Source organism: Rana temporaria, chromosome 1 (assembly GCF_905171775.1).
Source record: "Rana temporaria chromosome 1, aRanTem1.1, whole genome shotgun sequence".
Classification (NCBI taxonomy): domain Eukaryota; kingdom Metazoa; phylum Chordata; class Amphibia; order Anura; family Ranidae; genus Rana; species Rana temporaria.
In genome coordinates, this window is record NC_053489.1 from 428,370,335 (window position 1) to 428,393,577 (window position 23,243).

Below are 23,243 nucleotides of genomic sequence, written 5' to 3' on the forward strand. Positions count from 1 at the left end.
AAAACTTAGGGAATGAGAAACATAGCCGCCTGAAACTGCCAAGAGGCCCACAAGAAACACTATACTATAAGAACCAGAACAAAAATAACCAAATTACAGCTCGAAGCACCTTGCGGCCCAAGCTTGCATCCGCTGAAGCTTAAACAACCCCTAGGAGAACTTGCAAAAAGTATGAAAAGAAGACCAGGTGGCTGAAAAGCCCAGGAGACACAAACAATCCTACTGGAATGTGTTCCGATGAGCAAGCGAGGAACGTTTTTCTCATGGGCGAAGATTCTGTACATGGGTTTTCTAAACCATCTGGTAATGGTGGAGTGGGAAGCAGGGTAATCTTCAGAGGCCCTTCAGATAGAACAAAAAAGGGACTACATCTTGTGAAAGGTAGACTCTGACAGTCTTAACCATATCAAAACAATGTAAGGCTATTTGCCTGTCATGTTTTGGGACAGGGACCATGTCCTCATTGAGGTGGAAAGAGCAGACTACCCAAGATGAGAAAAAAATATTGGTCTCAAAACCACCTTGTACAAAACTTTAAAGGGCTCTTTACAAGATAGAGCTGCTAACTCTGAAACACACAGAACATGTGACGGCAACCAAGAAGGCAACCTTAAAAGGTGAGGTTTTCTTACAGAATGTCTCTAATCAGTTCTGAAGATTAAAGCGCACCTGGTTGAGGCAGAAGCCTGTAAAAAAAAGTCCTAATAAGGGATTGCAGGGCAAGAGGTTTCTGGAAGAGGATGGATGAGGCAGAAACCTATTCTTTGAGGGTACACAGGGTGATATGCTGTTCAAGATCAGAAGACAGACCAGACAGAAGAAAAACCAGACAGAAGGCAGGCCAAAGTATGAGTAATGGCTAGAATTAAACCATCTGTCCATGTATCATGCAAAGGCGGCTTTCCCTGTGCGATGGCAAATCTTGCACAAGTAAGATTTCTTTGCTGTGAGTAAGGTGAGAATAATAAAATTAGAGTGACCGAGAAGCGGGATAGAACAGGGGGCCCTGGACCAATAAGTCTGACCTGCATGAAAGAGGTCAGGGCTTGTCCGCTAGATGTCTGAGTATGTCGGTGTACCACCTCTATCTTGTACAGCAGACAAAGAGTATCTTCACCAGAGGGAAAGGCATATACCAGTTCAAACTAAATCCAAGGAATCATCAGAACATCTACTGAGAATGCTAAAGGATCCCTGGTTTTAACAGAGATTGTGAAAGATCACAGATTGCAATGAGGGATGGATATAGTATAAACTGTTCGTAAAAGGTGGGCCAGGCACTGGTCAAGGACAGATTAAAGGAAGACCAAAATATGAACAGAATATTCCCTGGGACTTGAATGTCTGTTCTCGCACCAGGCAAAGTAAACCTTTAACGTGCAATGGTTGGGTCCTATGGGAGACAGATTGTCCTGCTCTGAGTAAAGTGGGAAAAACCAAATTAGATACACTCCTTTTCTTCAGGAACAGGGTGTCAACAGCCATGCTGTTAAAGTCGGGGACTGAGAAGTAGGGTCAAATAGGAGTCCTTGAGGCAGTAAGTCTGTTCTGTTTGCAGAAGACCAAGGCTTGTCTGCCATGAAATGGAGTATATTTGTGTAGCATATTCTGGACCAATTTCCATACACTGGATAAAATTCGGCAAAGATTTTTGGAGGGATAAAAATCATATTTGGAGTCATAGAGTGCCCATTCTATATGTTTATGGACAGGGAATGTCTATAGATTTTGCAGGTCTCTGTGTAAGGGTATGGCGAGATGGAGAAAAATCAACTGCAACACAATTTTGTGCACAGCAGCACTGATCATATACACATTGGCAAGCATGTTTCATGAAGCTACAGATTCAAGTGTAGAGTCTGGGAGTGAAATATTTTCGGCAGCCTCCTCCAACATGGTCTCTGTGTCTTCCTTCATTCTCTTCTAAGCCCACATCTTCTAGTCCAGTGATGGGGAACCTTGGCTCCCCAGATGTTTTGGAACTACATTTTCCATGATGCTCATGCACTCTGCAGTGTAGTTGAGCATCATGGGAAAAGTAGCTCCAAGACATCTGGGGTGCCAAGGTTTGCCATCACTGCTCTAGGCCAAGCATATCAGGTGGAGACAGCAGTTTAGTGTTTTAGAGCCCTGGACAGAAAGGTTTGTATTGAAGCCATCAGTTGTCTGAGGAATTGTGACACAGATAAATCTGTCTTTGTCAGGTAGGTAGCATGCTGAATGCCTGAAATGGAACTAGAGTCAGATGCACAGACTGGTGTTAATATTGGATCCTGCTCAATTGCAAAGGAATCATCATCACTCTGAGGTGGAGTGTCGTGCTTGCCTTCAGAAGAATGAACGTTTGCCTAAGATTCGCAGTACAGGCTTCAGCCATCACAGTGGGCATTCCGAATAAATGGTCTTCGGGGACTGGGTTACAGCTAAGTGGGTTATGGCCCTGGACCTGTATAGAACCCTGCGGGTGACAATATGCATTCCACAAAGTGCAGAGGTGAGCGTCAATGCAGGATCCAGTGTCCAAAACAACATTATAGGCCATCTCCAAAGCGTGGGCTCCAGGTATGTCTCCCAAAGTTTTAGAGAGGTTACACTGATTGGAATGAACAGTTTCTATTGCTGTATTAGAAGAAAGTGAATGAGTTGATTATAGAATCCGAAGATAAAATATTAAGCTAGGTAACCAGCAATTTTTCTGTGAGAAAGAAGGAGTCCATCACCCTAGGACACTAGCAAAAAATTGAAGACCCACAAGAGTAGGGTAGGGTTATAGGGGAGGCACTCAGCTGGCCTGTCCTCAAAAGCTTGTCAGTGTCCAATCCCCTGAAGGTACAAGCCAAAATCTCAGGGTCTGAGTGTACTTAGCCTGTGTCCTGCACTTTATTATTGAGATAACACATTTGAGAAGTTTTTCGTGAAAACTACAAGTATAAATAAAAAGACAAGAGTTTACTTCTTTTTTTTTAGTCTGGATAGAGTGGAGAGCGATTAGAACTCCTGTCAGAATTTTATTACGATCTGTTCCCCACACTAGTTCTGGCGACAACCAGGGATTTCCTCACGTTAGAGGGATTTCTGCCACTTCCTGTTTTAGCAATGGGAATGGAAGCAAAGAGAAATCTCCCCAATGGGACACAGATGGCAAAAATAAATCTTAGGGGGTTGTAGTTCAACTTTAAATACATTGATTTTTTCATTCTAAATGTGCGCACTACGCTCCTGAATGAAAATACAATTGTGCTTCTATTTAAACAAAGTAAACAAATGAAATAGGTGAAACATATCATGCTATAACAAAAATAAAAAAAATTACAGTTTCACAGTAGCGCACAAGACAATGATGCAATGATGCAACAAAGTATGGTACATAAAATAAAGTCCAACAAAGTCATCCACCATTTTTCTTTTGTGGACGTCCAGGCCTTTTTATGTTACTGAGCTCACTAGTGCATTCTTCTTTCCTCAGAATGTCCCAAACTGTTGATTTGACCACTCCGAATGTTGCTGCTATCTCTCTGATGGATTCTATTTATTTTTTGACACCTTATAATTGCCTGATTCACTTGCATGGACAGCTCCTTCGAACGCATCATGTAGGTTCACAACAACAGACCTCCAGACCTGTTACCTGCTTAATTGATGAATAAATAATGAAGGAGTAGCCCATACATGGCCATGAAACAGCTTTCGATTCAATTGTCCAATTACTTGTAGTCCCTTGAAAAGGGGAGATGGCTGATCTTAAAAGCTGTAATTTCTAAACCTTGCCTCCAATTTGGATGTACAGTGGGGATCAAAGTTTGGGCACCCCAGGTAAAAATTTGTATTAATGTGCATATGAAGCAAAGGAAAGATGGAAAAATCTCCAAAAGGCATCAAATTACAATTAGACATTCTTATAATATGTCAAAAAAAGTTAGATTTTATTTCCATCATTTACACTTTCAAAATTACAGAAAACAAAAAAATGGCGTCAGCAAAAGTTTGGGCACCCTGCAGAATTTATAGCATGCACTGCCCCCTTTGCAAAGCTAAGACCTGCCAGTGTCATGGATTGTTCTCAATCATCGTCTGGGAAGACCAGGTGATGTCAATCTCAAAGGTTTTAAATGCCCAGACTCCTCTGACCTTGTCCCAACAATCAGCACCATGGGTTCTTCTAAGCAGTTGTCTAGAAAACTGAAAATAGTTGACGCTCACAAAGCTGGAGAAGGCTATAAGAAGATAGCAAAGCGTTTTCAGATGTCAATATCCTCTGTTCGGAATGTAATGTAAGAAATGGCAGTCATCAGGAACAGTGAAAGTTAAGGCAAGATCTGGAAGACCAAAAAAAATATCAGACAGAACACCTCGCAGGATTGTGAGAAAAGCAATTCAAAACCCACGTTTGACTGCACGATCCCTCCAGAAAGATCTGGCAGACACTGGAGTTGTGGTACACTATTCCACTATAAAGAGATACTTGTACAAATATGGTCTTCATGGAAGAGTCATCAGAAGAAAACCTCTACTACGTCCTCACCACAAAAATCAGCGTTTGAACTTTGCAAATGAACATATAGACAAGCCTGATGCATTTTGGAAACAAGAATTTAATGAAAAGAACCTCTGTCCAACTGTTAAGCATGGGGGTGGATCAATCATGCTTTGGGGTAGTATTGCAGCCAGTGGCACAGGGAACATTTCACGAGTAGAAGGAAAAATGGATTCAATAACATTTCAGAACATTTTGGATGGTAACTTGATGCCATCTGTGAAAAAGCTGAAGTTAAAGAGAGGATGGCTTCTACAAATGGATAATGATCCTAAACACACCTCAAAATCCACGGGGGATTACATCAAGAGGCATAAACTGAAGGTTTTGCCATGGCCTTCACAATCTCCTGACCTCAACATAATTGAAAATCTATGGATAGACCTTAAAAGAGCAGTGCGTGACAGACAGCCCAGAAATCTCAAAGAACTGGAAGACTTTTGTAAGGAAGAATGGGCAAAGATACCTCAAACAAGAAGTGAAAGACTCTTGGCTGGCTACAAAAAGCATTTAAAAGCTGTGATACTTGCCAAAGGGGGCAGTACAAGATATTAACTCTGCAGGGTGCCCAAACTTTTGCAGATGCCATTTTTTTGTTTTCTGTAATATGGAAAGTGTAAATGATGGAAATAAAATCTAACTTTTTTTGACATATTATAAGAAAGTCTAATCTGTAATTTGATGCCTTTTGGAGATTTTTACATCTTTCCTTGGCTTCTTTATGCACATTAATACAAATCTTTACCTAGGGTGCCCAAACTTCCGATCCCCACTGTACATACCCTAAAATTAAACCTTAAAATGTGCACTTTCAGTTCATATGCATTATATACCTACAGCGTGAATATGTTTTGGTAAATACCTGAAAAAAAACAAATTGTACCTGTGTCCAAATATACACGACCTAACTATTTTTCACCCATTTCATTTACATTGATTTTCATATATGTGCATAGATTTCAGCTTAAAACCACCCATAATCAACTGAAAAAAATATTTCTACTTCAGGATACTGAAGTTCTATTTCAGTTCTTTGGTCTTAAATTCACAGATGAAACATGACATTAAAGTTTTAGGATAAAATTCCAGCATAGTTACTGAAAAAGATATTCTTTTGATTAACAATTAAAACCTATTCTAGATTTTGCAAGAACCCAGGTTTTACTGACATGATTTAAGACTAAGGCTTGTAAAGGCCTGAAACAATATAATATTAACAGTGCAATGAAATCACGCAATACAAACAGAAAACATACTCTTTGTTTTTCTCATTGACGCTGGCTCCTTTCCGAAGCAACAACTCTGTTATCTGCTTCCGTTTGGGATGTAACGAAGCCACCGAGCAGTGCTGCAAAATGTATCAAATGTGAGTTATGCAAAAAAAATATATATCTATATAGAGATCATCTATATTTGTTATATATACCTAGGGCAGTCTTTCTACAAAGTACACAGATGGAATCCTTCAGTCATTTATCAAAAGTCTGGATCAGATAAACAACATATTGAGCAAAAACGCAAGAGTGATCAATTGTAAATTATGCCTCTCTGAAAACCATTTTGATTTTGTAACTGCAGTGTCATGGATGAGCAATGCCTGCGTCATCTCTGCAAGCAAGAAGTCAGGGAATAAATTGTTTTCTGGTACACTAGGCCTCAATCCAAACACTGCCTCCAGAAACTCAAACTTTCTCTTATGTAATGAAAAGAACAAATCATATGAGGAAACAGAATGCTAAAAGGTGTTTTTCATTTAACAAGACAAAGATCTTTAAAATATTGCCATTCAGCACATTCAGATATGTTAAGTAAAAAAAGATTTATGGATTAAGGCAAAAAGGAGTTCCAGAAACACACAGTGCATAATAATAAAAAAAAAAAAAATGATAAATTGCTTTAGGGCCCTTTTCCCACGTACGGATCCCGTGAGGATCCGTACCTTTCTTATCCGCTTGCTCAGCTGGGATCGCTCTGTTGATCCCCACTGAGCCGGCAGATGACCGGGCGGTCCCTGCACACTGTGCACAAACCGCCCTGTCAGATCTCCGCTCTCCCCTATGGGGGGGATCGGATGAACACGGACCGTCTGTCCGTGTTCACCCGTTCCACTCTGCAGACGGATGAAAAAATAGGATTTTCCTCCATCTGCAGAATCGGACCATAGCGGACACCGATGAGATCGGGTGTCAGCGGATGTTCATCCGCCGACACCCGCTATCCCATAGGGATACATGTATGTCTGTATTTCATCTGAAAATGGATGGATGAAATATGGACATACTGTCCGTACATGTGAAAGGGCCCTTAGGTGTTAAACTGTGGGTAACTCTACAGACAATCAAATATCAACAGCACAACTAAACGATATTTTCCAAATTTTTAAATAATGTCTTCAAACAGGCACGCATAAAGAAATACTTTTTGGCAAAGCCATATTATATGCCATATAGTATATAGTGGCAGAACATAAGCAATGAAAGTATTTAACCTCTTCCCAACCGCTCCATAGACAAAAGACGTCTACAGAGCGGTTGAGTTATTCCGGGACGACGTCCCTGGGACGTCCTCCCAGAATCCTTCACTCGCGCGCCCCCTGCGGCGCGCTCCCAGAATCATTACAGATCGCGGTAAATCGCCGCTGATAGCAGCGGTTTACCACGTGATCGCTCCGTCAAATGACGGAGCGATCACTTGTAAACAAACCGGCGTCATGTACCGATCGGTACAGTGTGAGAGGAGGGGGGGGGGAGCGCGGGGTGTCAGCAGCTGCTGTGGGATGGATCTGTGACAAATGCAGTCACAGATCCATCCATCCCTCCCTGTGCAATACTCTGCAGTACCATCAATACTCTGCAATACCCCCCACACTCTGCAATACCCCCCACACTCTGCAATACCCCCCACACTCTGCAATACCCCCCACACTCTGCAATACCCCCCACACTCTGCAATACCCCCCACACTCTGCAATACCCCCCACACTCTGCAATACCCCCCACACTCTGCAATACCCCCCACACTCTGCAATACCCCCCACACTCCGCAATACCTGCTAATATGACAGAAACAAGATTTTTTTTTTTTTTTTTTACAGAATTTTCAGTGTTTTTTCTTTTATAGCGCAAAAAATAAAAAACCCAGAGGTGATCAAATACCACCAAAAGAAAGCTCTATTTGTGGGAAAAAAAGGACAAAAATTTCAGATGGGCACAATGTTGTATGACTGAGTTATTGTCATTCAAATTGTGAGAGCACTGAAAGCTGAAAATTGGTCTGGTGAGGAAGGGGGTTTAAGTGCCCAGTGGTCAAGAGGTTAAACAAATATTAGTGAAAAAATGTTTTTTCATTTCAGGAGCCTTCATGAACCTATGGAAAGAAACACGTGTGTTTCCAGTGTGGGCAAACACGACTGTCACATGTACACTGAACTACGCCTGTGTGACAGAGGCCTTGTATGAAATTAGTTGCATGGATTTATGTATTCACATCCATAAACGCATAGATAAAAAAAAATAAAAAATACCTGCATTAGCAATATTATCTACAATAAAAAATAAAATAAAAACATTTTATTCAGACAGGCCCTGGCACCCATCCTGTATGCTGAACCACCCTTTTCTGTACCTGAATCCACCTTGAAGCTGTGTGCAGGCAGCAGCTGCATCACAAAATTTGACAAGTGTACAGATCCGAACATAGATGGCGTGCATTTGGATCCATGCACCCAATCCTGCATGCGGCTGTGCCTGTGCCGTCACTGCATTTGCATCCATTTCTATAGACTGCCTGTGTACAGCTCCAAAGCGGATGCAGAAAAAGCAGGTCAGCACGCAAAACACAAGCCAATGCCTGTGTGTATGAGCTCTTAATATTAAAAATACCTGCACGAGCAGCTAACACTCTGGAATGGCTGCTAACGTGGTACACAACGAATTGCTGTCAGCTGTACCTTTTATGCATTTCAAATTGTGTTGTGTGAATACAATGTACAAACTAATTCCATATTGACAGATATTTTAAATATAATAATTACTATGAGCAACAACACGATTATTAGCTTGTGATCTTTCACCTCAGTTTTGCAATACGTTACTAAATCTCTAGGTGGTGTAATTTTAATTAATATGACCAGATTCTTCTAAATTACTCAGTACTCATGCTTTTGCTTTCCCCGACAAATTTAGGGCTCAAATACAAAAGAAATATTTTTGATCTCAATTTTACTGCCAACATACAGCAAAAGAAGACAACAATGTGATTCAGGATAAACACATCTGCATAATTTTCTGTAATGCTCAATGTCCATTCACTTGAAGTTCACAGGAACAAAGCTGAGAATGGATGGAACTACCTTGGTCTGGACAACACTATTTATTACATAGGTGTTTTTCATGCAATAAATGAAAAATAGACTTGGGAGGGGCTGGAGAGCTGTGTTTGCCATAATCCATCCTGTCTGTACTGCGCTGATGCGTAGATCGCATTATCATATGTAAATTGGATTTGAACACTGTCTGTCCTAAGAAACATTTTTTTTAATTTATTGTTTGGTATGCTGTATGAATGAGAACATACAACACATGGGGTTTTATCAAATTTGACTACAAAAGTGGAAATGTTTAATTTTAAAAGGCTGCATATAAAATATCTATATAACCAAAAGGGATATATTTGTTGCCTGTCATATCTAAAAATTTGCTTTGCTAAGATGAGTAAGGCAGGCCATAGATGATGCGAATTCCTTTCATGCAAATTTTAGCGAATTCCCCCATCAACACCGACAATTGTCGTCTTCCCCCCCTTTCAGTGGGCGGGGGAAGTTGTCCCTGCCAGGAGAAGACAGTGATTATTGCTAGCAATAATCGCAAGTGAATCTGGAAGGCTGGTTGTACCCAAGTTGATAGATCAATCAACTTGGTACATTCAGCCTGCGCACACACGGTTCAAATATCGGCCGGTTCCTGCTGAACTGGCCAAAATTCGAATGGTCTATGGCTGGCCCTATATTTGGGTTCTTCTGCATATTATAAACGTTAACCCAACACAACACACACACAAAGAAAAAAATAAACCAATCTGATAGAAAAATTACTGAATAATATACTGAAAATATAACCTAGTGATTTGAAAATATGTCCAGGTGAATGCTACACAGATTTAAGTACAATGATTTTCATGTAGGAGAACTTTAATAATTTTTCCAAAGAAAAAGGGACAAAGCCCTTTGTTATTACCAATGCTGTCTCATGAGACTGCGGTTGCTTAAAATTAATGATCTCCAAAGCTAGTGTTTTTTTCACTTTCGCCAGGTCTGCCTCTCGGGCGGCTTGCAGCAACGAATGCCCTTTGAATTCATCTGAAATTCAAAGATAAAATGATATGATCAATTAAGGGACTTTGAGTATAATTTTACAAATAGAGAAACAATTAAAGTGAAAGACAACAATATTATTACACAAACTTTTCGTCACCTTTTCTCAAGTTGTGGAAGAAACATAACACTGACCACTATCGCAGGTCCCAGGAGCCTGAGTGTCCATTCAGAAAGCGCAGCGTGACTTGCGTATGCGCAGTGGGGATCCCTCAAGCATGATGGCAGCACCAGGGACCCGAAGACCGGCAAAGAACCAGCCTGGGTGATAAAAGCGGATCCCTGGACTGTGTGATCCCTGGCAAGCATGTGTTTATTAAAAGTCAGCAGCTACAGTATTTGTAGCTGCTGACTTTTATCTTTATTAAGAGTTGACAGTAGTTCCCGAAACTGGTTAAAATTTCTAGCAATATATCCATGTGTACAGGCCAGTGTAAGGAATGAGCAAATAACATTTAGTAGAAAAAAAGCTGGGGATAGCAGACACTCCTCTCTAAATTAGGGGGTGAGAGGAAACACTAAGGCCGCGTACACACGATCGGTCAAAACCGATGAAAACGGACTGAAGGACTGTTTTCATCGGTCCAAACCGATCGTGTGTGGGCCCCATCGGTTAGTTATCCTTCGGTCAAAAAGATAGGAACTTGCTTCATAATTGAACAGATGGACGCCTAACTGATAGGTCAAAACCGATCATTAGTATGCAAAAGCATCGGTTAAAAACCCACGCATGCTCAGAATCAAGTCGACACATGCTTGGAAGCATTGAACTTAGTTTTTTTCAGCACGTCGTTGTATTTTACGTCACCGCGTTCTGACACGTTCAGTTCATTAACCAATGGTGTGTAGGCACATCAGACAATCAGTCAGCTTCATCGGATGGACTGATCGTGTGTACGAGGCCTTAAGCAGCCCAACTGCCTTAAAGTGGCTGTAAACCTAGTTACACCACTCTTACCTACAGGTAAGCCTATAATAAGGCTTACCTGCTGGTACTGGTAATATCACCTAAACCTGAATGGTTTAGGAGATATTTACCATGTACGCTTGCGCCAACGTAATCGGCGGATTTGCACCAAAGAAATGGCACGATCGTGCCGTTTCTAAAGGGCCTGTGCCGTGACCGGCGACTCCTGCGCACATGCGTGGGAGTGAAGTCACGTGACTCCGACCAGTCACAGAGCCAGAGTTTACGGCCCAGAAAGAAGAAGGGTGAAGATGGATGTGGCCACCAGCAGGGACATCGCAGGCTTCGTTTGTAGGCAAGTGCAACATAATGGGCTAGTACTTCCTCTTTAATGTGTATATATATGTATGTATATATATATGTGTGTGTGTGTGTGTGTGTGTGTGTGTGTGTGTGTGTGTAAATAAAATGCAGTTAAAGTGTATGTAAAAACAAAACAATTTTTCTTTTGGATAGGAGTAGGTGGAGAACCCCAGGCAGGGTTTTTAACCCTGTTGTGTCCCCGCTGGATAGATTCAATCTCTATTTGTATTCATTGCCATTCTCAGAAGACAGAAACCTAATTGAAATAGAAAAAGTTTACAGTTGTTGCCATAACAAAAAGAAGAAAAAAAATCTCCCATCGGGGGCCAACTTTTCCTGTGATACCAAGAGGACAATTCTATGCATTTTGGAGAGATTACCTCTCACTAAATACAGCACATGAAATGAACAGTCTAGGACAAAACGCCCTCTCTGCTTATTCCTAGACCTTTTGCTCTTTAGCTCCCTCGTCATCTCCTCCCATGCTCGCCTCCGGGACTTCTCCAGAACATTTCCTTACCTCTGGAACTCCCTACCCCAATATAATCTATCATGTTCACATTCAGGCAATCGCTGAAAATGTATCTCTTCAGGGAGGCATATCCTTCCTCATATAAAAATGTGCACTTGTGCTTTTTCTCCATTAACTCATACCTCTCACAGTTATTACTTTTTGTATTACAGACCCCTCACTTTCAGATCATAAACTCTCATAAGCAGGACCCTCCTCTTGTTTTGAATTTTACTGTAACTGTACTATCTTCCTTTATTTAGTAAAACCCTATATAAACCCTGTAACGATTATAAATTAAACATTATTTTATATATCTGTAGTCATAATTGGTTAAAGAATGATTTGCATACATGACATTCTGCCCCAAACCATATATATTACTCCCAAGTTATTTATCCTATGAGGCTATCATTTCTCTCTATTTTTTCCCTTTCCTCGTACAAACAAAAGCGAATATACAAATATAATTTTATGAACTGCTGGTCACTGTTATACTTACAAGTTAATCTCTCCTTCAACTCTGGCGTAGGAGCCATATCTACAGCACTTTTCCCATGGCAGTTGACAAGTGTTGGGTCAGCTCCATGGCTCAGCAGCAAGGAACATACTTCAACACGATTTTTTGATGCAGCCTCATGTAGTGGTGTAAATTGCCAAAGATCCATGGCATTAACACAAGCGCCATGCTGAAAACAAGTAAAAATTTGTAAGAAAACATAAAATTCTGCTTGGAGGAGAACTTGCATTACAGTTAGCTTAATTATTTAAAAAAACAACTGACAAATGTACTTGCAAAACATAAAGATACAACAAATTCAAACAGTAAGTTGGTCAGAAGCACACTTTTAAAATACAGTAATTAACCAAAAGACATGAAACTGGCAACAGTGAAATCAGTTTACAGGCAGTAAGTTAAAATGCTTATACAGTAAAATCTTGGATTGCGAGCATAATTCGTTCCAGAAACATGCTTGTAATCCAAAGCACTTGTGTATCAAAGCATTTTTTTTACAGGGTATAAAAGAGAAGAGGCACCTCTAAGTGTAGCAATAAGTTGCTAAATGTTGTACCTTCATTAAATGTAACCATATTGCTACACTTAGAGGCTCCTCTCTTCTCTTTTTATACTCAGTTGTGACGTGACGCTACTCTTATATCAAGACATTGCTTGTATATCAAGGCACAAATGTATTAAAACATTTTGCTTGTCTTGCAAAACGCTCTCAAACCAAGGTCATACTGTATTAAACAAAAAATATAAGGGGTACTTGGGATAATATATAATAACAAAAAAAAAAAACATTTTTACCTTGAGAAGCAGCTCAGTTACTTCAAAGTGTCCATAGGAGCAAGCGTTATGTAGAGGCACCAGACCACTAGATGCAAAGAAAAAAAAAAGCTTTTCTTCATATATTGTCTAACATGTGTTAATAAAATGTATGTACATTGTATTGCATGCACACAATATTATAAAAGGAGGAGAGAAGAATTTATTAATTGTGTTGCACAGCAAGACCTTGATAAACAAGAGCTGCAAGACTGTATGACAGATTCACTACAACGTTACAACTTGATTCATAAATTCCTCCCAGAATTAGCACAACACAATGACACCTGACTCGGACAACTTCTCAACTGTTCACTAGACGCATCAATCTAATTTTCAGTTCTAAATTTGCTGTAGACATTTGCAAATCTATTTTAGTTGGCTTTCTGGGATTACAGGTGCAAGGGTCACAAAAGCACAAGAAAACTCTTACATAGACTTTGGTAAAGAAGACACAGCATGATTGCATCTTATTGTATGTATCAATTTGCTTGATAAATGCCCCTTTTTGCCATTATCTTGTAATATAGTCCTAAAATTTAAACAATTTTAAAAATAAAAAATTGATTTTATTAGGTGAGATTTAACACAGCCACAATGATAGTTTTCAGTGAAATAAAGGTGGCAAGCTTGAAGAGGATATTCAGTTTGTTTTAAAAACAAAAAGTCAGCAGCTACAAATACTATAGCTGCTGACTTTTAATAAAAAGACACTTACCTGTCCAGGGATTCAACGTTGCCGGTTTTCGCCTCTCGACTGCGCAGGCGCAATCCGAGCCGATGGAAATCACTGAACATGAGCAGCTGTAGCAAGAGGTCCAGGGCAACGTGGAATTTGCTGCAAGTGGCCAGTCGGCCTCACGTCCTCGCTTCGCTCAGATGCCTCGCTGCGATCGCTCGGCCTTCTGGCTCTTTTTTTAACATCCTCCAATCCACGGGGATGTTAAGGAATGAGCCTGGATGCCGCCCGAGGTTCAGAGATTTCCGTGGGCTTCGTCTGCGCAGTCACGCAGGGAACCATATCGATAGGGGAACTAGATCGACAAGACACCGGCACTGCCATGATTACTGTGGGAAGCCAGCTGTGACTCCTTGTGGCTTCACAGCCAGCTCCCCACTGCGTATATGCGAGTCTCACTGAGCTTTGTTAATGACCAAGCCGACTTCCGGGACCTGTGACGTGTCTCAAAGTTTTGAACAGGTGGGGGAAGGGGGGACCCTATGTTGATTTTATTCAGAAAAAACGTATTTAGGTACCGGTATTTACTTAACATCCTCGTTAAACACCTTATGTTCTCAGAACTATCCTGCACTGTATAAATGCCTAACAGCGGACATGGCTAGATGGCAACTACACCCTCTGTTGTGGTTCGGCAGACTACTATCTGTAAAAATATATGTCCTCCCAAGATTTTTATACTTTTTTCCTACAATATCAGTGTCATTGATTAGATCTGATCTAAATTGGTTTCAAAAGAAACTTATTCAATTTATTTGAGGGGGAAAGAAGGCCTAGGGTGAATAAATGCATACGGTTTACCCGAAAACAAAAGGGGGGCTTGGTAGTTTCTGATTTGATAAAATATTTCTATGCTGTGCAGTTAGCTCAATTCACTAAATTACATTCTCAGCAGCCTCATCCATTGTGGATATTTTGGTTAGTATAGGCCAATTTTCCATACTATGTGGTTGCCAACGAAAAAGACCGGCCTCTGATCTTGTGCCCATTTCTTTCATTTCATCATTTAGTATATGGGACAGATTGTCTAAGCCCTATAATTTCAAATCGCCCCATAGTCCATTAGCTTCCTTGTTGCGAAATAAGGACTTCACCCCAGGCCTCACCCCTTTGGCATTCAAATGGTGGTCCAACAGGGGCTTCCTGCACATCGCAGACCTACACGATCACAAGGGATTGCTGTTTAAACAAACCTTAATAGAAAAACACCAAATGCCGGACTCTGAACAATTTCGATACACTCAAAGAACACATTACATGCATACTTTATCTCACAAATGTAATCTTGTAACTATGTTACCTATGGAATATTTATGCCACAGGTATGATAAAAGCCATGGTCATACATCTGAAATATATACCATTTTAACATATTCAATCAGTCAAACTGAGTTATATGGTCAAATGGGAACAGGATATCCAAGAAGATCTTGAACAGGTAGCATCGAGGTCGCTCATCAACACCGGTTGGTATATGGTACCGGCCGGAATGGTTACTTATATCCTGGGAGAATCGTCTAAATGTTTCAGGGGATGTGGTCAGGAAGGTACGTACTATCATATATAATGGCAATGTCCTCAAGTAAGGAGGCTTTGGATTCAAATTTTTCTGCTTACTCAAATTAATCTGGCCAAGTCACCGAAACATGCAGAGACGACTTCTTAAGCCTCGTACACACGCTCGGCCGAGTAAACCGAGCATGTGTACGAGGGCGTTCAGGTTTCTCGTCTGGAAATCTGCCCAGAATCTCGACGAGAAAAATAGAGAACCTGCTCTCTATTTTCTCGTCGAGATTCTTGTTTGCCTGTTTCCAGGTGAGAAACCAGAGCGTCTGTATACTTACCTGTCGCTGTGGAAACCCGCGCATGTTTGAAATGACTTTGACGCATGCGCGGTAGCTTCCACGGCATAGGTAGGGTGAATGTGATCAGCGCATGCTCGTCGTATACGATGACATCACGTGTTCTTGCTTTTCAAAAGAACCATGGTTCTTTTGAAAGGAGTGTGTGTACACTCAGGCGGCAAGAGATTCTTGCTAAGAATCTCGTCAGGAAAAACAACGTTTTTTTTTCCTGACGAGATTCTGGCCTGTGTGTACGAGGCTTTACTTTCATATTTGTCTCTGTAGCGAGAAATTGGAAGTTGGCTACCATACTATTTGACAAGCCTAAACACAAGCTTTCCTAGCTTATGCTAAATTAATGGTTAACAGCAATATCCAAGATACTTGACCAATGATCCCCAGACCATACTCTGCTAGGGTCTCGTCTGAATGAGATGGACCAGAGTGTGGAGTCTTTTCCGCTTCCCCTCCTTTTTCCTACTTTTCTTTTCTTCTCCTTGCTTATGTGATTAAGTTTCTGTGGTTGAGGTGTATGACGTAGTCTGAACCCCATCACATTGCTATCATACAATAGAAAGACATGCTGGGACATTTTTTTTATGGCCTCTCTACAAACTACCAAATTGGATTGTGGTTCATTGAGAATTGATTATGTAGCTTGCAGTTCTATATTTCAGCTATATGCTGAGGACCGCCATCTTAGAGCGAATGGTCCCTTGCCAATTGAATGTAATTAGGTATTTCGGTCAGTATTAGTGCAGTTTACACTGTGTAACCTTTTGGTTTATTTTCTATCCAATATAAATTGTGGAAAAATAAAAAGTGCAGCGTTAAATTAAACTGAAAACTTAAATGACACAATGTCTACCAGCATGTGATAAAGTACAATTTTCAATAACACTGTAGCCAATATGCAATATTTGAATAATAATGAAATTAGTGAGAGCAACCAACTAACATAATACAATATGGCATACTATATTCAAACGTGCAATAAACAAATGTGCAAATTGTGCAATATAAAGTGACAAAGTTCATGTGACTGATATGCAGATATAAAAAGTCCAATAAAAAAAATCCAGAAAAAGGGAAGAAAATGAATATTAAAAATTCATGAAAACGAATGTTCAGCGAAGATCCCAATAATATTCAATGGAGGAGAACTCACAAGGAGTGGACAGCATTGGTGAGATGTTTGGCAGCGTGTCACCCATCACCATAGTTAAGATGAAAGGCTTACCAGAAAGCCAGCTACCACCTTTACTCAGGGGGGTTCATAAAGCACTTGTTTGGATACCAATATCCACTGGAAGGATGTCCAAGCATCTCTCGTCAGAAGCCTAAGCAGCACAAGGAGCATGCTGATGAGGAATGAGATGCTGTCACTCTGCATGCCTGAATCGCAAAGGCCGATTGCGATTCAGTCATGCAGAGAGACAACATCTTAACAGTCAATGACAGTTCTGAAAATCACACAGCTCTGTGCAAGAAACACTTACAGGTCTTGTCCCTCCTCAACCCTGTCATTTTGCTCGCTCCTCTCATCAGCATGCTCCTTGCGCTGCTTAGGCTTCTGGTGAGAGATGCTTGGACATCCTTCCAGTGGATCTTGGTATCCAAACAAGTGCTTTGTGACCCCCCTGAGTAAGCTTTCTGGTAAGCCTTTTATCTTAACTATGGTGATGGGTGACACGCTGCCAAACATCTGACCAACGCTGTCCACTCCTTGTGGGTTCTCCTCCATTGAACATTATTAGGATCTTCTTCACTGACATTTAAAAAAATTGGGATAGGACTGCAATCGGCGGTACACTTCAGATGATGTCACTTCCGGGTCGGGTCAGCACGGCTGAACACTGAACATTAGTTTCAAGAATTTTTCATATTCATTTTCTTCCTTTTTCTGGATTTTTTTTATTGGACTTTTTATATCTGCATACCAGTCGCGTGAACTTTGTCACTTAATATTGCACAATTTTCAAATTTGTTTATTGCACGTTTGAATACTATAGTATATAATATGCTATATTGTTAGTTGCTCTCACCAATTTCATTATTATTTAAATATTGCATATTAGCTACAGTGTTATTGCACATTAGATATTGCACATTGAACTTTATTTATCACATGCCAGTGCATTGTGTCATTTAAGTTTTCAGTTTAATTTAGCGCCGCACTTTTTATTTTTGCAGTATTTTTTTCATGCCCAATATCTTGGTTATAGTGTTCAGCTGCTGATTCTTTAACCGAGCAAAGATATATAAATTCTTACATACAGTATAAATTGTGGATATTGCGTATTGTTTGAAATTAAGATTGGAATTTACTTTATTTGTAAAAACCTTTAATAAAAAAAAAATCTTGGAACAAAAAAAAAATCAGCATGTACCCCGCTGCCAGCTGATGAGCTATCATTTAGACATGGCGGCCCTGCTCCACAATTTGCTATTGACAGGAGAGGAGAGGAGGAGCAGGAGGTGGGAAATAGAAAGAAACCTGCTGGATTTGCACTGATGTGAACACAGGACTGCAATTTCAATATGGTCCCATTAAAGTCTAAGGAGCTGAAATTCACACCGTGCCACACTAAACTCGCATAGGACCCTTTTTTTTTAACCTGATCAGAATTGCACTGCATATATTTCAACAGCCTTCATTGAAAACAATGCTTTTTTAGATCACATGCAAATCTATGCTATTCTGAATAAATAAAAACGGATAAATCACATTTACTTACCCTTTGTCTTTTGCATGAACGTCAGCACCATGCTGAAGGAGGAGTTGTACAATCCTGACTCTGTTGTATCCCGCTGCTAAATGTAAAGGTGTAGACTGGTAAAAAAAAAAATATATGGTTTAATGTTTCTGCATACACTACCCAAAAATTGTTCATCTTACATACTGTAAATATATCACAAAGGGATTTTTTTTGCCCATACTTCAGACAGAAGAATATACATTTAACAGTGTTTTATACTGTGCTATGTATATGCAGAAACACATTTCTTTTTTAGGAGTGCATTACATATTTTTTTTTTTATAAAATGAAAAGAAATGCATTTTTGCACTCACCGTAAAATTCTTTACTCGGAGTTGAGAAACACAGTCAGATTTATTAGACATGTAGGTGGCACCATAAACTCACAGATATACCGTACTTGATGTGGCTGTGTCTCTTAATGAACGATTAATGTGTATTTCCACGTTTGCAGGCAAATTGGGATGACACCCACTTTACATTTGTTAGATTTGCTCTCATTCACATAGCACAACTTAAATAATCTTTTCTGGGGTGTTTCTCTGCTATGCAAAGGAAGGCTGTGGAGTTATGTTTACCATAATTAATTCTATCTGTACTATGCTGATAGATCTCATTGGTCTCATTGGTTGTAAAGTAGATTTAAACACTGCCTGGTTTAACAAAGGGGAAAAGTTCAGGCTATTATTAGCTAAGCTTAAACCTGCTACTACCCCCCTTGTAAATCCTATTCTTCCTATAGAAGGAAACTGCCTATACTTACCTATTCTCTGGGCACTCCAGTCTGTTCAAGTGATCTCCCCAGTAGCCAGCTTCCAGGAAGAGAGGAGACGCCAATGACAACGGCTGCAATGCCTGGGCAGTGATGTCACCAATAGGCTTACTATGGGGCCCCTATGAGCTGAAACTCATAGGTCTTTTGACCAGACTCTTACCTCCGTTACCTTTTTCCAGATTGCCATGTACAGAGAGCCTGTAGTGGTTTTGAGCCATGGCACCTGTGGTCTCTCCTCAAATATTTGAGTCTTGAAGGTATTAGCCCTGCTTTTCTTTAAATGTGCTTGCTGTCTGGCTGCTTAGCTGACCCTGTGGTTTTATTCATTTTTAAATTACTGACCAGCAAAAAGTGCTTCTGTATGTGACCTGCACATGTTTGTATGTACAGTATGCACTTCATATTTTTGTTCATTTAGAAATTTGTAGATGAGCCGTTATGTCGCGTACACACGATCATTTTTCGGCTTGTAAAAAACAAAGTTTTTTTCAACTTCATCATTAAAACGATGTTGCCTACACACGATAGTGAAAAAAAAAAATGCTCTAGCAAAGCGCGGTGACGTACAACACGTACGACGGCACTATAAAGGGGAAGTTCCAAGCGGATGACGCCACCCTTTGGGCTGCTTTTGCTGATTTCGTGTTAGTAAAAGACGATTCGCGCTTTTCTGTCTGTTACAGCGTGATGAATGTGCTTACTCCATTACGAACGGTAGTTTTACCAGAACGAGCGCTCCCGTCTCATAACTTGCTTCTGAGCATGCGTGGGTTTTTCATGTCGTTAAAGCCCACACACGATCAATTTTTACAACCCGAAAAACGACATGGTTTAAAACGTTGTTAAAAAATAGAGCATGTTCAATTTTTTTTTGTCGTTTTAGAGAACCCGAAAAATGCTGTGAAGCCCACACACGATCATTTTAAATGACATTTTTAAAAAACATAGTTTTTTACAAGCCGAAAAATTATCGTGTGTATGCGGCATTGGAAGGAGCCGTTTCTTAAAAATGGTGACATAAGATATCACACACATAGGAGTGCATTGTTTTAAACCAGTAAAGAACAATCATTGGGTAACAAACATGAAACAGAGCCTGCATGTGTAGAGAACAAAAAAGCTACCTCCATGTACATACTTTATAATATTACATACAATTGATTTAAAAATTGGAAAACATCAAACACACACAAAAAAAAAAAAAAATATGTATACGACCATTTTATGGATAACAAAAAAAAAAAAACACACACACACACACACATATTGAAAAGGACTACATTCCCACTTTGGCCCCTTTCACACCTATACGACTTTTTGTCCTCATTTCTTCTGAGAAATCCTCACTTCCTGTTCTAGTACTCCACACAGTAATGCAAGGCTTTCTCCCTGGTGTGGAGTGTCGTGCTCGCCCCCTTCTTTGGACTACAGGAGAGTCAGGACACCCACTAACACACAGCTCCTTTCTCTTTCTGCAACGTAGAGCATCCTGACTCTCCTGCTCACCCCCTCAAGGGAAGGGGGCGAGCACAACACTCCACACGAGGGAGAAAGCCTCGCATTACTGTGTGGAGTTACAGACAGAAGAACAGAAAGCGAGGATTTCTCAGAAGAAATAAGGACATTTAAAAGCAAAATGGAAAGATGAGGTAAGTGAAGGACTGCACTAAGGTAAAGAAGCTATTTAGGAAAAGAAAATTGTACCTTTACAACCCCTTTAAAGTGGTTGTAAAGGTAGAAGGATTTTTATCTTAATGCATTTTATGCAACAAGATAAAAAGCCCTCTCTGTACAGCAGCCTACCTTAGCCCCCCTAATACTTACATGAGCCCCATTTCGATCAGCCTCAGCCCCCCTAATACTTATTCAGCCATTCTGCTGGGGATTTGATACCCACATGCTGCAACGTATACACCTCCAACATATGCCGGTCTGCATTTCTAGCACTCCAGTTTCCTTCAACACTCCATCCCGCTATTTTGATGGTGGTTTCCTAGACAGACCATTTTCAGAAGAAGAGCATATAACTTTGCGTTGGATGGCTCTGTAATCTGTACCTAATATCAAGGTCATGTTCACATTACCATCACTGTGTTGAACTCTCCTGTATCAGCCACTCAGATGTTTTTAACCCATTTACTAATATATATATATATATATATATATATATATATATATATATATATATATATATATATATATATATATATATATATATATACATACACTCTTTTGGAGTCCATCTGTCTGTGCTGCCAATAATAGTCCCTTAATTTCCTTTTTGGATGGTATTTGTTCTTCTCTTCATCATTGGGATGAAGGTACTCCACCATGGTTTCTATTCTTGTAAAACAGAAAAAGACAGCAAAATCCCAGGAGATGTATTGAATCAAAACAAAACAATTCAACCAGCTGACAGCTGAATAGACCGGGTGGGAATACATATCTAGTTGGTGGCTTGTCAGCTACCCAACAACCAGCCTCAGTGGGACGCTGTCAAATGTATCAGTGGTAGTATTACTGCTGCTAAATGTTTAACTTCAAGCTGCAACCAGAGGTTCAGCTCGGCAAAATACCTAATTTAGTTTGGCTATTTGCTAAAGTCTAAACATGTAAAGTTCAGACAGAACATGGATTTTTTTCCCCAATCTGAACCTCCTCACTACCAGTCACCTGCTTAGTGCTATTACACAGGGGGCTTTTTAGTTCCTCCTTTTGATAGCAAATAATAAAAAAAATATATAACGAAAAATGTCTCCCTCCCCGTTGTACACACAGATGTAAAAGTGCAATGGCGTGCAAGCAATTGTACAACATATACTGGGTATACAACGTAAACGACAAAAGATACGACGGCTTGTGTTCCCTGGTCCATACCTTTGCATGAGTTGCGCCTCCTATATGGGGAATAACTTTACGCCGGACGTACGACTTACGCAAACCGCGTATATTATGCACCGGATGCAACTAGGTTTGTGAATCGGCATATCTCCCTCATTTGCATATGTGCATAGAAAATCAATGGGAGCGGCAAATGCGCCCACGATACGACGGCGGATGAAGCCTATTTTCAGGCGTATCTCAGTTTATGGGCACGGCGCATAGATACGACGACGCATACTTACACTTACGCGGCGTATCTGGAGATACGTCAGCGTAAGTGCTTTGTGAATCCGGGCCATAATGTTTTGGGAGTTTATGCAACTTTAGAACCAAAAATTAATATTTTAAAATGTGTGTGAAAAATGAAAACACTTCTCCAGAGGGGAAGTGGTTAAATTCACACAATTTATACAAATATTAGGTGGTAGATTAACTAAAAGATTATCCCAAATACATCAAGTATTTTCTTTAATGCTAAAACATCACTACTTCCAAAAAATGAGGCTTTTACCAAATTAACTTGGGGAGAAAGAACACTTGATCACGCTATTGTTAGAACTGCTATACACTTAAAATGGCAGTCACGAAGAACTTCTGTCTTATCTTTTATTTTTGGAGTTAGCTTCTATATTAAGCCTAAATGTGTTAGTATTGAAAAGGCACATAAGTGTACATTGTAAGCTCCAGTTACATGTCTGCCAGAACATTTAGCATAGCTCTTTAACAGGTGGCATCACATTTTTCTAAAGTGATTTTTTACCTTTTACACAAAGTATTTTAAAAACCTAGAGCCTAGGTTCACACTGCGGCGAATTCAAAATTCAAATTCAAAAGATTTTACTGCGATTTCGCGGCCGCGATTTTGCCGCGATTTTCCGCGATTTCGGCCGCAATTTAATGTAAATCGCGGCCCGAAATTGCAAAAAGTAGTACAGGAACTACTTTTTGAAATCGCAGATGCGGCGTCGCACTGATTAGGACAGTGCCATTGCCGACAATTGCCGCCGATTTGAGATGCGATTTGACATGTCAAATCGCATCTCAAATCGTTCCAAATCGTACCCAGTGTGAACCAGGGCAGACACTACAACCTCCAAGCAGTGGAATAGGCACTGAAAAATGTGTGTGGGGGCATGGCCTGGCCACTACTGGAGATGGCAGCTTGAATCTGCTGCTCTGCTCCTCCACAGACCAAACAGGCACATCCAGCCCCTCTGTAGCCAGCAC

At 40.3% G+C, this 23,243-nt stretch overlaps 1 protein-coding gene across 2 annotated transcripts in view; it reads right to left on the reverse strand.

The window, feature by feature from the left end:
• TNKS (tankyrase) overlaps window positions 1–23,243 on the reverse strand; it is a 239,785-nt gene that overhangs the window by 73,541 nt on the left and 143,001 nt on the right. For both annotated transcript variants that reach the window (XM_040325353.1, XM_040325352.1), the window contains exons 6-10: window positions 18,338–18,432; window positions 12,999–13,065; window positions 12,189–12,375; window positions 9,769–9,890; window positions 5,791–5,882 (exon numbers count right to left, since the gene is read on the reverse strand). In XM_040325353.1, coding sequence (XP_040181287.1) covers window positions 5,791–5,882; window positions 9,769–9,890; window positions 12,189–12,375; window positions 12,999–13,065; window positions 18,338–18,432 — 563 coding nt within the window. The remainder of the gene's footprint in view (window positions 1–5,790; window positions 5,883–9,768; window positions 9,891–12,188; window positions 12,376–12,998; window positions 13,066–18,337; window positions 18,433–23,243) is intronic.